This window comes from Rhinolophus hipposideros, assembly GCF_964194185.1.
Source record: "Rhinolophus hipposideros genome assembly, chromosome: 22".
Taxonomy (NCBI): Eukaryota; Metazoa; Chordata; class Mammalia; order Chiroptera; family Rhinolophidae; genus Rhinolophus; species Rhinolophus hipposideros.
This window is the reverse complement of record NC_138068.1, coordinates 44635652-44649644: the sequence shown is the minus strand read 5'-3', so window position 1 is coordinate 44649644 and position 13993 is coordinate 44635652. Positions and strand designations below refer to the sequence as shown.

The window sequence follows — 13993 nt, the reverse complement described above, 5'->3', positions numbered from 1 at the left end:
ATGCTCCAAAGCACATTGTTAATTTAACTAATGAAACTGAAATACAATGTATCAATGGAAATCATGAAGTTATTCGTAAGTGTGCCACAGTTATTAGAATATTCTCATTATCAGGGTGTTTGGAAGCTGGCTCTCCGGATCTGTAGCTTTCGTATATTTCTGTGGTGTAAGTAACTCCCACCATAGCTGATGTCAAGCTATCAAAGGTTTAATAACAGGCTAGCAAAATTCCTGAACATTTAGCGGTCAGCTTTGGTGCATGCACCTGCACACCACTGTGAAGTTGGAGGATTAAGACTGTTCTTAGGAAATGCACACTGATCTGTTCAGGGGTGGAGGGCCATGATGCAACAGGCCATGATGCATGTAACTTACCCTTAGACTTTAAAAATATAACTATGTATACACATTCTCATCCCGATGAGCACACGTGTGCGTGCGCGCGCACACACACACACACACACACACACACACACAGTGAGCAAGTAAGCAATGACAGAGCAAACAGGGTGAAATGTAAACAACAGGTGAATCTTGGCAAGTATATTTAGGTATTCCCTGCACTATTTTTACTTTTGTAACTTTATGTATTAGAAATTATTTTCAAATAAAAAGGTGGGGTTTTTTTTGATGCTCTAAATGTTAGTTGGAAATAGCCAAAAGTGTCCAAAAACTTGAGAGGGCAAATTTCTAAATCAATAGATTAGCACTAAAATGTAAAATATTTCTGCTGATGTTTCAAAAAGTAAAATTTCAAGAACCAAAAGTGAAATGAGTAGCAGTTAATTTAAGTAACAGAGTGATATTAAATAAAGATGGAGTTTATACTTGTTTGAAAAATCCAGTGCACTAAAGTATAACATTTTAACTGATGGTTAGTTATAGGTTCTAAGTCTTCCCAACAAGCTTAAAGGGAGGGGAAAAAACACAGCATGGACCACAATTCCAGCAGGAAGCTGTGCGGCACAACCCCCTAACCCTCACCCCACACACACCACTGGGTTCAGGAGGAGAGTAACACAACTAACCACACATAGGATTTTCCAAAGGGCACCGCTTTTGAAGGATTCAGGGTTTGGAAAGGAGGAAAAAGCACAGCAGTGGGTCATGTCACACTCGTTTATCAAGGATAAAGGGCTCACCTTTATCCTCTGGTATTGCCAAAGCAATGTGTGGTAGGAACAAAAGTCAGTTCTTACTTTAATTTGGATGGAAATCATTAAGAAGGAAATTGATAATAGACCTTTAATATCTAACAATAATGTTTATCTGTTGGGGTCTTTGATAATTTTAAGAGTGTAATATGGTCAACACCACTGATGTTTACCACCTATGCCCTACTATACACTACGACGTCCCTAGCTGAATGGACTGACACTCGTAGGTGTGGCTCAGGAAATCTAAATACTCAACAACAGAAAACACAATGAAGCCCTACATAGTGCCTGGAAACACAGAGGGGCCTTCAGAACTGGTGCCAATCTCGTGACTTTGGCCAGCCCACGTGGAGCCAAAAACAGGTGCTGAGGCAAGTCCTGTCCCACCTCCTAGCAGAACATGAGGCTTGGAGGAGAGCCCTTCATCAGAACGCAGGCTGAGATCACAGGCTCTGCTTGCTTTGCTCAGAGGAGGACGCTCCTGCTGAGCTGTGCAGGACCACCCTTCACGTGGAGGCCAGGCATGAGGCCCACCAGGAATGCCAGGCCACTCCTGGGCAGGAAGGGAAGGAAGGAGGCCTGCATGCCACGACCCAGGTCTGAGCCACACAGAAGCTGACGACCTGTAGGGCCAGCCCATCTCATGTACTCCAGCACCCCATTCTTAGCAGGCGTGGCTGGGAGAAGGTACCACAACCTTCTGGCACACACAGTCTGTAGAGGGCCAAGCTCTTAGAAAAAAACGGCCCCTGCTGCAGGGTGGGCTGGGGAGTGCAGGGCAGGAGTGCGTGAGGGCCCCATGCACCAAAGACAAAAGTGACAGCCTGGTTCAAGACAAAGGAAATGCTAAGGCTCAGGATGGTGAAGGGGCTGGGTAGGACACGTACCCTGCACTTGAGCTCATACTCTTTCAGGACTTCCTCGAACCGCTCCTCCTGGACCAGGAGTTCTGTGCTATGTGGCTCCAGCTGAAAGTCAGACCCACATTTTCAAAGGAAAATTAGACAGGACTTTAGGCCAGGTAAAACACATGCTTGTCATCTGTCACGCTCCTCTGACTAGGCTCAGCACCTCTTATCCCTCCTGCCACCCCCGTTTAAAAGGTCTCAGGGTAGTAGGACGTTCTGCCTTGACCTTCTGGGACACCCCCTGCCTGGACTGTGCTCCAGTGTGGCAACTCCCCTCCCGTTCTCCTCCCTAGGTAATGGGCACAGCCAGGTGGGGGGCTGGGGGGGGCCTCATGGTGGGCACCAAACTCTACCCTCTCCTTGCTCCTCACCACTGAGAAACCTATCACTGGAGTTGACGTCACTGGCTGGCTCTGGTATTGTCATTAAAAGGCCAGCCGACATGAAAGTCATCACGGGGGCACATTGGCACCCCTGTGCTGACCCGAAGTGGAGGAAAACAGACGGAGAGACACCATGCTAATTTTCTCTCTATTCTAGAAGTTCAATAGAAAAAAAACTAAACTCAGCTGCCTAAATATTCTTTTTCAAGACCGTGACACTTTTCACCCAGCAGCAAAGGCTCCACTCTGAACACTAAGAATCAGCAAAAGAACTTGCCTTGTCTTTCAACACAAACTGCAGCTCATTCTGCAGTTTCAGGGCCAGCTTCTCTGATTCTGAAAGCTTTTCCACAACTTCAATAATCTCCTTCTGTAATCGACTGTTTTCCTGCAAGACACAGGCCAGCGGTTTGCCAGGCTTTGGGAGTGGTGGAGGAAGCTATTGGCAGGTCTGTCTCCTCTGAGAGGCTTACTTCTGGTAGCACTCATAATCAGGAAGAAACCGTGTGGTGTTTGATACTCACTGACTTGGCACCATGCAGAGGAGGCTGTGCTGGGGGCTGATCGAAGCTGCCTAGGGACAGACCCCACAGAGGCCTCAACAATGCTCTGCTTTCCCCATTGCCTCTTCTTCTCCACTCCAAGCGCTCAGGTCAAGAAACGGCTGGTGGCAAGTCCTTCTGAGACACTTTCTAAATGAGGGATTTGAAACTGTACCACTACAGGTCAGATGTCCACGGGAGAGGAAGGCAGTGTCTTTGCACGTTGGTAACCAGTGAAAAGAGCGGTGAGGACATAGTGCAGTGGAGGGCCCAGGCAGGCCGGGCAGCAGGCCCTGTAAGCACTGCTATCACAGGCTCCTGGGGAGCCTGGCTGCTCCTCCGGCAGACAGAGACTGAGGGAGGTGGCTCTGAGTCAGTGAGGAAGAGGAAGGCAGGAGCACAGGAAGGGCCAGGAGACACCTCATGGGACCCAAATGCAGGGTGTCTGTGGGTCGCGGGACATTCACCGAAGCCCAGAAACCACATCTGCCCCAGGCCGCACCCACGGCCAGCAGGTGGGCTTTAGATTTGCTGACCCCATAGGTGCTCTGGTCTTCTGGGTAGGCAGCAGGGTGGCTGCTTACCCTCCCCAATCTAGTCCCACAGACCCAGATCAGAAAGGGAGAGCCTTGTAGGTCTCTGCCTGTCCAGCTGCCCCCATAACCAGAGAGAAGGCAGCGGGACAGAAGCCAGGACCATTTCTACCGTAGCTGAAAAAGATGCTAACTCTATGGTGGCTGAATATTCCTTAGTTTGAAATCCCAGGGATTTTCCTACCACAGAAGGGCAAACTTAAGGCTTCTAAAACCCGCTGGGAGGTATTAGATCCTTGAGTAGGAAAATGTGTGTGTAGGAAGAGGAACCTCAGGCAAGCTCTTTTCCATCTTTTCTGGTGGAAAGCCCCTCCCTCCCCTCCCCGGCATTCTCCAGCCCCTCTCCATACCTACCTTCAGGGCCAGGGTCAGCTTCTCCCGGAGGCTTGCCTCTTCAGCCTGCATGTGCCCTAGGTCCTTCTCTAATGAGGCCCGCTGCCTGAGGGCCTGTTCCCAGAGTAACTCATGCTCCACCTCCACCTCTGACCGCAGGAGACTCAGCCTTTCTCTGTAACCCTGCTCCAGGTGTCTGTAAGGTACATAACAGCACATGTCATATTGGGCTCCTGAGGGTGCTGCCCAGGCCCACCTGGCCCTGCTTCTCCAGGGACAGCTTCCCAGCCAATAAAACCTCTTCCTTCCCTGGAATCCCCCTGCACAGAGCATCTGGTTACAGGATCTTGGACTCAATTGTTCCTGCTTGACAGATGGGGTCACTGTTCTTCGGCTAAACAGCATGTTTAGCTGTGAGGCCAGGTGTCCTCCTTTAAGTCCTCCCCCTGGGGCCTGACAGTGGACACCACCTCTCAGGGCTGGTGCAGGTGACCACACCCAGACACAGGAGCCAGTGGGCCCTTGGAACCCCTGGGGCAAGCTAGAGAATGACCTCTGGGGGTAGGTTTCTGTGATGTCCCTTTGCCTTTCAACCTCCTTCCACACTCAGCAGCCACTAAATGCCTTTGATAACTAAATGTACCGTAAATCGATCCTCTCTCATGAAGGACATAGACAGTACAACCTGCAATGAATCCCAAAGCAATCAGAGTAAAAGACAGGAAGTACAATCACCCTCAGATCTGCATTAATCTTCTGCAATAACCATTTCCATCCGCAGAAAAAAACTGCCAAATCTTAGTTTTATCACTGAAACAGCTACTTAAATTTAACAGGATTTCTCAAACCAAGTCTGTCTAGACTAAAGATGAGTGAAACACTTACTTCAGCAACGGGCTTGGCCATGTTAATAATTAAGTATAAGAGAACACTGGGGGCTCATCCTCCACGGCTGGACTTTCAATTTCATCTCAAAACTTTAAGGAAAGAAGACCCAGAAGGAAGGAGATAGAAGAAGGGCAGCTGCTACCAAGGGGAAAACAGTAAGATAAATCTGGCTAATGAAACATTATACAAACCTTTGGGGCAGCTCTAAAAATATATGTTTGATATCACTCCAGTTAAAAACTTTTGAAATATCTAACCAAAGAAAAATGGTTAAATAAAATATGGCAGAGGTGATCACATAACGAGGTGATCTGCGACCACCAGAAAATCATATACAATGTGACATCATTTTGTAAATAATGCTGTACATGGAAAAACGAAGGGAAGGACATAAAAAATGTTAGGAGTGACAAACTCTGGGAACTGAGATTTCTGCTTTTATTTTTACTTTTACTCGCATTTTCTCTTATACAATGAACATGTATTATTTATTACTTCTATACTAAGAAAAACTCAATGCTTCCAAAAGCTATTTCTAGAAACCTACTGATGACGCCCCGTTGCTCATAAGCAAGATTCAAACTCAGCCCACACAGCCCACACAGCCTTCACGTGTCCCTGGGCCTGATTCTCAGGTCCAGGTATGATTCTCTGACCCCAGGAAAGACACAGCACAAAGTTCTTCTGAGGTAGTTGAGAGAATCAAACCTAACATGCCACGACTAAGGCAAATCAGTTCTCAATTACTCAGAAAGCTGAACAACCACTGAGCTCTGTCAGGGGAGCCTAGCATAAACTATTCCCCAGAATGGAGTGAGAAAGACTGTCCCTTGCTTGGCCCAGCCTAGGAAATCCTTAGGGGCTGGATTTCCTCACGTTTTAGTTAATAAGCCAGACAAGTGGTTTTGTGCCCATAAAAAAGGTCAGAAATCCTTTCTTCTGGTCTGTCCAGCCACCATCCTAATGGGTGGTGTAGACCTCACCAGGGGTCTGCTCAATCCACCATCCAGCACAATGCCTGCAGTCAGGTTTCAGGCTCTGGGCTCCTTCTACTACATCAGGCTCCTTTCTGCTGAGCCAATAGGCTCCAAAGTCATTCACTAGCCCTCTCTCAAAACATCCTTCCATCTCAGTGATCACAGACACATATAAAACACTCAGCTTGAGTGGGACAGACACCATAAATGAAGCAGAGGAAAGTGTGAGCAGCGGAGAGGAACTCCCTGTAGTCCCCAAGCAGGCACCGCAGGGTGCTGCTGCACCCGTGCCCCATCATAAAGAACAAGACCTTTTTGGACGCACTTTTTAAATGCGTCCTTCCCTCTTCTTTCCACGAAGGGCATTCCCAACAGTGTGTCTGCTGGATTTCCATGAGCTCAAGTGAAATAGGAGGGTCTTGGCTCTACAATGTTCATGACCCTGGAGGCAGCTTCACGTCTACTACCGACCCTCAGCCAGAGCCGGGGAATCGCTGCCCTGGTGCCAAGGAGCCGAAGCTCTGGGCTCAGGCAGTACTGGCAGGACCTACTTGATCTTCTTCTCCGTGAGCTGCTCCAGGGCGCAGTGGCAGTCGTCCATCTCTTTCACAAATTCCAGGTTCCTCTTCTCAGCTTTCTCTAGATCCTTCCTTGCCTTGTCTCGCTCCCTTACCATCTGCTCCACTTGCCCCCTGCCGTATGCAGGGAGGAGACAGGATTAATGGACCACACACTCTGGGCCCAGCGAGCCCTATGTCTGCCTAAATGATAAAAAGGGCCAGCATCTGCTGGGCGCAGGGCATGGGCCAGTGATGTGCTCTAAACTCACGCTACCACCAACCACCTCCTAAGGCAGTTTCTATAATTACTATGCCTAGTTTGCAGGTGTACATACTGAGAGAAAGGTTAAACAACTTGCTAAGGAAAGCTTCTAGGTTTCTGAACCAAGGAAGCTGAGCCTAGAGGTGCCATACCTCCAGACAGACCCAGAACAGGTGAAAATTTGTCTGGGCAGCCTCTAGTCTCCAGCTGGGCCTTGGGCCCCAGGGTTCCCCAGCACCTAATCCAGGACTGGACACAGGAAGGGAGATGACTGACCATCCAATATACTGCCTCATCACAGCCCTGACACCTGCAGCCTGGCATCTGAGTGAGTACAAGGTGAATCACCCAGAGCAGAAGGCCATCTCTGTGTGGGGCCCTGGCTCTGTCCAGTCACCCCATGACCCCCTGGACACTTTCAAATCAACTTTAGCACTCACTATTCTAAGTGACCATTTCTCCTACTGAAGGTGCAGTGAGCTTTCCCCTGTCCCCTCTCTCAAGGCACAGTCTTTCTCTGGTCCTATTTGCAGAGCTGCCTGAGGTCTGAAAGCTCATCTGTCAGCACCTAATGAGATACAAAGTCTTAAGGATGGAAATTGTGATTTCTGCCAACCATTTCTGCAGCTTCGGAACATCAATAAAAATACAGAGATATCTTTGCGCTAATCTGCCAAGCAGATGAATGGCTTGAATACTCAGTTAAACCAAAGCTGAACCCAATTAAAGTGGCACGTATTCTTAGCCCAAGTGTCACTTTGCGCTTGATGATCACGTCTGAAAAATACTTCTTTTTCCTCTCTAGCTCAGGTTTCAGGCTCTGGGCTCCTTCTAGTATATCAGGCTCCTTTCTGCTGAGCCAATAGGCTCCAAAGTCCTTCACTAGCCCTCTCTCAAAACATCCTTCCGTCTCAGTGATCACAGACACATATAAAACACTCAGCTTGAGTGGGACAGACACCAGGAGCCCTCTGGCTGTTCTTAAAAACACATCCCACAGACTGGAGGGTTTCTACCTCTGCTTGGATCAACAGGAGTATCAAGTTCAAATCCTTCTCTTTGGAATCTTGCTAAAAGGAACTAAGGAAGGATCTTTACATAGATTTCTAAGCTTCTCACCAAGTGGGAGGGAAGACCAGTAACCCTTAAGTTGTGGCCACAAAAGCCCAAGCAGCATCCACTGAACAGTTCCCTGGGCCCCACTCAAACCACACAAATGGATGGAACTCGAGGCACAGGGAGCCTTCATCCTGCTCCCACTGCTCAGCTCTTTTCCTGTCTCACTGGGAGTGCCAGCTAAAGGAAAGCCAGTAGAAAAGGTGGTGCAGACCCCCCCCCCATTCCCAGCACTGGCCATTTGGGGTAGATGAGGGCAGAGTGCCCCTTTCCTCAGACTCCCCTCCAGGCCAGTCCAGCCAGCGGACTCCCCATGCCCGTCCCAACCACATCAGCACTCTTACTGGAGGAAGCGTAGCTCCTGGCGGTAGCAGGCCAAGGCTGCCTGCTGAGTGGTACTGCTGATCATCATGAGCTCATTCTCAAGGGCCCAGGTCAGCTCCAAAAGGTTCACCTTCTCATCCAAACTGAAGTCAAGGCTCTGGAAATAGCAAGGCTCATTAGGAAGGACAGGATGAGTGGCTTCTCCAAACAATTCCTGGTTCTCCTAGAGACAGTCCAGGTTGTGTGATCCATGCTGTCCTGTAGGCAGCACCTGCCACTTTTCTGTCTGCAAAGTCTCTGCCCCGTCCCCACCCATATAACTGCAGTGCCCCACCCCACCCCACCCATTCCTGTCAACACTGAGTTCTCCCCTCTTCAGCTTGGGTATGGCCCAAGCTGGACAGAGTTTCCCTCCCTAGACAAAATGACTGTCACAGAAGGGGAGCATGTGTTAAAAGAACTTCAAGGCGACTGATAGGAGGCTGGGGAAGAGAGGTCTTTTCCCCTATGAAATCAGTTGCATAGGAGCTTGCAGGTCTTAGGGAGCTACTTGAGGAGACTGAATCTGAGGCCAACACTACCAAGAAGCAAGCAAAGAAACAGAAGGAAGTCCTGACAACAGGCTGGAGCTCCACGAGCCCCAATGCCTTATGTCCTTCTCTTCCCAGGCCCTAACAGCCTCCTTTCTGCTTTAAGCCATTCTGAGTTGGGATTTAGTCATTTCAAACTAACAGAATCCTGACTGGTATGTTGCTATGAAATATGTTATATTTCATATATATGGATTGGTCACTTTTCATATATGGGGATTAGTCACTTTTTTCATGGAAAAATGATCTATCCCCAAGAGATGAGCAATGGCTAAGCATTCCAGAGAATGGAGCATTCTGTTCCTCTCAGGATTGTGAAAAAGAACAATTTTTGTTTTATGTATTGTACCACAGTAAAAACTTAAAAAAGAAAAAGAACACCTATATGCCCATGTCCTATATGCCCCTCTGCTTGACTAACCAATAACTAACAGTTTGCCTCATTTGCATTTTTAGCTTTGAGTATTCTTGACTCTTGCTTTCTTCTATGATAGGAACACCCCCGTCAGGGCCAACAGAGAAAGAGCCACAGCATTCCCAGCTCACATGTGGGAATGAGGTATGATCCCTGTTTTTTTAAACTTATAAAATGGAGACATGAATTTCCATTGCTTCCCCACTTCCCAAAGTGCTTATGAAGAGAAATGACATTAAGACAGTAATTTGGGAAGCTCAAGCTGTTGCCCATTACACAAGGGCAAACTTCCTAGCAATAATCTCACAAGACAGAGTACAATCAAGAAAGGAGTCATCAAAAACTGAATGGCATGGGTGGGAGCCAGCTTCCACAATGGCCCCAGTGCTCCTCACCTCCTAGCTTTCATGTTTGTGTGTCCTCCCACACTGAATAGGGCTGACCTGTGTTACCCACAGGATGTAGAGGAAGTAATGGCATGTGACCTCCAACGCTTGTGCATGGAACACAGGTGACCTCCTCCTATTCTCTCTTGGATTGCACACCAGGAAAGCCAGATGCTATGTTGTGAAGACACTCAAGCAGCCCTAGGTAGAGGCCCACATGGCAAGGAACAGGCCTCCTGCCTACAGTGAGCATCAATTTGCCCACCTGGAAGCAGATGCTCAGCCCAGTCAGGCCTGCAGAAGCCTGCAGCACTGGCTGACATCTGACGAACCTCATGGGGGACCCTGGGCTGTACAGCTTCCAACTACACAGCTTCCAAATTCCTGACCCACAGAAACTGCATAAGACAAGAAACACTGATTGTGTTTTAAGGCATAATTTAGTGGTGATTTGTTGAGGAGGGACAGATAAGCGATCCAGGGCCTCCTCACAAAGCTGCACCAGAACTAGCATTGCTTCCACAGGCACTCTCACACACCATTTCAGCACCCTGAAATGGCCAGAGATCTTAAGAAGTTGGGTGTGTAATGCCAACATATTCAGGCTGAGGGCTTGCCCATCAGATACCTCCTTCCCAAGGGGAAGGCCTTTTTCAGGCACGTGTGCTTATTGTTCTTGGCACGGCCAGAGGCCTATGGTCTTGACCGCCAATGTCACAGATAAGCAGTTATTCAGAGTCACCGGAAGGAAGGGCCTTGACTTGGTGCACCGGGACACCCAGACCACCTGCCCAACTCGCCAGTGCTCCTGCCCTGGCCATGTGTCCTCAGGCAGCCACTCCACCTGTCAAGCGAGACAGAAACATCTTCAGGACCAGGTAAGAAATAAAGTCACACACTTGACAGGTCCTTGCTTGATGCCCAGGTGCTGAGGAGTTCAATAAACATCACTAATTTTGAATAAAATGAAATCAAATCCTGAATGTAACTGGTAAATTATAAATTGCTAAAGGGAAATATTCTCTGATAACAGGAAAGCAGTAAAAAAAGTTCTGGGGCAGCTGGATAGCTCAGTTGGTTAGAGCACAAGCTCTGAACAACAGGGTTGCTGGTTCGATTCCCACATGGGCCAGTGAGCTGCACCCTCCACAACTAGATTGAAGACAACGAGCTGCTGCAGAGCTGCTGGAGGGGCAGCCAGTTGACTCAGTTGGTTAGAGTGCGAGCTCTCAACAACAAGGTTGCTGGTTCAATTCCCACATGGGATGGTGGGCTGTGCCCCCTGCAACTAACATTGAAAACGGTGACTGGACTAGAGCTGAGCTGTGCCCTCCACAACTAGACTGAAGGACAACAACTTGGAACTGATGGGCCCTCGAGGAACACACTGTTCCACAACATTCCCCAACAAAAAAAAAAAAAATAAAAAAAAGAATAAGTTCTGAAATGTCAGAGGCAAGGTTGAGACTCACCACTGGTCACACTGGTCAGACTATGATGGCAGCCAGCCCACCTCCAAATTCCAGGGAGTCAGAAACGGGTTTCAGGGAAAATCTAAAAACTGTGAGCCCTTTCACATTTTGCCCTCATTTGGGGGCCAATTTCTGTAATCTGGGCTCAGTCTCAGTTTCGGGGGCCAGCTCCAGGTCTGGGCTTACTCTCTGAGCTCTACCCAAGGCTGCTGGGTGGCCAGACTCAGCAATGGCTGAATTTAGGTCCAGGAGGGTCTGGCCCAAGGAGCCAAGCAGACTTTTAAAGGCTATCTTTGGACTCCTTCATATATTGTTGATTTGTGCTAATAAGGACATTTTTGGAAGCAATATGACAGACCCTATCAAGAATAAAACTGTGTAACTTCAGGAAGCCTACAGAAATAGCAGCATTGGAGGAGCAGGATATAGGTGCCTTTTAAATGCCAAGAATTGTAATAGGAAAAAATCTACATGTCCAACATTCTAGTTTAGACAAACTAGAATGTCTAAATATGTATTTCTTTTTTGTGCCAGGGAAAAGCTCTGCAGAATACCATTAAGCCTTTAGCTGTCGCCACCCCTGGAGAATAGTAGTGAAGAGGGGGTAGTCTTTATTATCTTATAGATTTCTGTATGGTTGACACTTTTTTTTTTTTTAAATGGGAAGTAAAATTTGGAAATGAAAATAATCACCACACTTCCCGCCAGCATTCTTCCCTCACCTCACCTGGCCCCTGTACACCACTTTGCCACCCCAGAGCAGAGCTCCCTCCAAGCCCCAGGGTCTGGTCCTGTGGCCCTGGGGGAGATATACCTGGCACCCAGGAAGAGGCCTAGACCCATCTAAGGACAGCCTCCTGAACTGGTCCCCAGAAGAGCATAAGGAGCTGAGGAGGAGGCAGCAGGGCAGTGAGCCTCCCCATGCCCGAGCTAGCAGGGGAGATCCTGGGGTGAGTGGGGTTATGCGGGGAGAAGAGCTCAACCAGCTAGATAAGAGGCTCTGGGTGGAAATGCTCAGACTTCCGGTGACAGTGACATCCAGGAAGACCTCTCCACCACAAGGAAGGAGACATCTGCACTACCTCATCTGTGGGACTGACCTCCCTCATACAAGAAAACAGACCATCTCCAAGGCTGAAATGCACTGGGTTAAATGCCTAACATACTCAAACTTACATTCAAATGGATTCATTTCAGGATGTTGTTTCTTGTTTTCTATTTATTATCTTTTAAGTGAAAACTTCCTGTATTTTAACAGCAAAAATAAAAACAGAGAAAAAAGTGATTCCAACTTCACTACTTTGGGTTCTCTGCACAGAGTGCACAGCTGGTGTGTGTGCGGAGTGCTCTGTCTAGCCTCTTCTGTGGGAAGACGGCCCCCTCGGTCCCCTGCCCAGCACCCACAGCCTAGACGCCTCCCAATAAGGCAGCTGTAAGTAACCAGTTCCAAACCTGTAAGACCTCCCTGCCGTTCTGAATCCCCTCCTGGGCCCACAAGTCAATGAGCTGCTCGGGAAAGGCAAAGCCAGTGCCATTGTCAATGCTGCAGAAGAGGCGTGGGCCTGAGCACATGGACACAAGGGATGACGTCGTGGTGGTGCGGCAGTCACCCTCCTCCAGAACCTGTGCATGGGGAACAGGGAGTTGCCTGTGAGCACACTGGCCTCTTGAAGCATGTCTGTTCATCTTTAACATTTTCTGACCACAACAACCTGTGCTGGGCCCTTCGCGGACTCTTTGAAGCCTGATAAAAACAATTCACACGGTTACTACCATGTTCCTCGAAAATAAGACCTAACCGGAAAATAAGCCCTAGCATGATTTTTCAGGATGACATCCCATGAACATAAGCCCTAATGCATTTTTTGGAGCAAAATTAATGTAAGACCCGGTCTTATTTTCGAGGAAACGCAGTATTAGCTTCCTTTCTTAGACAAGGAAACAAAGGCACAGCACCATTGCACGATCTGCCCATGATCGCACAGTACTGCAGGTGGCAAAGCAGGTGTTGAACCGAGGGCGCCTCACCCCCAGCTCAGCCCTCTCTCAAGGACCTCGGGTACCTCCTCTTCTACCATCCGTCCAAGGCCCTGAGCAGGGAATGTGTCCCATGGCCTAAGTGGCCTGATGGGTCAGCACAAGCAACTTAGTGGGAGACATGAAGGTATTGAATACCTCTGCCCTGAATCAATAACGGTGTGTGCCTGTCCTCACAAAAGAAGAGCCCAAGAAGGCACATGCCAGGGCTAGACAATGCAGTCTGTGGGAAAAACCCAACATTGACTTAAAGAGAAGAGGTGGGTCAGCCCGAGCATTTCCTCAGGAAACAGAAATGCAAACTTGGGTAGTTTTAAGATGAAGGCAAAAAAAATCCAGGCCAGAAAGTTGACCTGTTAGGCTTAGGTGCTATAAGAATCCACAGCACAAGGTTATTTTAGTTGACGTTTTCTGTCCCAGGGCCTTCAGAACAAGCATTTGCCGTCTGGGGTCACAGACACAAGCAGCAGCAGCCCGTCCCTGCAGCCACCAGTGGCCCTGCCATGCCTGTATGGGTACCGTCCTCACCAGCCTCCTCCCATGCCCTCCTCACGGGCTCCAGCGCCTCCTTGCTCTTCCTGAACATTCCAAGCTTGTCCTGTTGCCCGAAATGCCTTCCCTGAACGCTTCCATGGCTGGTCCCTTGCTGATGGCTCTGCTCAGATGTGCTCCCCCGGACCGGCCAAGCCCCTGCTAGCGCACTACCTCCCCTCACAGTACTCACTTCTTCAGCAGGAGCTCACTGGCCTTTGTGCAGTCTGCCTTTCTTGTGGATGCGACAGTCACCTGTCCTTGTCTGCCCTTAGCTGTGTCCCTATCTCACCATGAACAGTTACTTAAGGACTGGGTGCTCACTGAGCTGTTCTGAGCACATTAAAGCCTTACAAAGTAGCCATTTTACCCCATTTACAGAAAAGGAGAGGGCAGCTCAAGAATACATGGTCACCTTGGAGAAACTCAGATATCCAAATACACCTGGACCGCCCTGGTCTCCCTCCCACCCACTTCCTCTCTGAGGACTGTGAGCTTGGGAACAGGGGCCACCATATG

General features: G+C 48.8%; 1 protein-coding gene across 4 annotated transcripts in view; it reads right to left on the bottom strand.

The window, feature by feature from the left end:
* Positions 1-13993, bottom strand: part of NINL (ninein like) — a 221351-nt gene that overhangs the window by 81444 nt on the left and 125914 nt on the right. For 2 of the 4 annotated variants that reach the window (XM_081033320.1, XM_081033319.1), the window contains exons 8-13: positions 12359-12529; positions 8064-8200; positions 6333-6473; positions 3938-4112; positions 2726-2836; positions 2045-2125 (exon numbers count right to left, since the gene is read on the bottom strand). In XM_081033320.1, coding sequence (XP_080889446.1) covers positions 2045-2125; positions 2726-2836; positions 3938-4112; positions 6333-6473; positions 8064-8200; positions 12359-12529 — 816 coding nt within the window. The remainder of the gene's footprint in view (positions 1-2044; positions 2126-2725; positions 2837-3937; positions 4113-6332; positions 6474-8063; positions 8201-12358; positions 12530-13993) is intronic. The other 2 variants (XM_081033322.1, XM_081033321.1) reach the window with 1 other exon arrangement.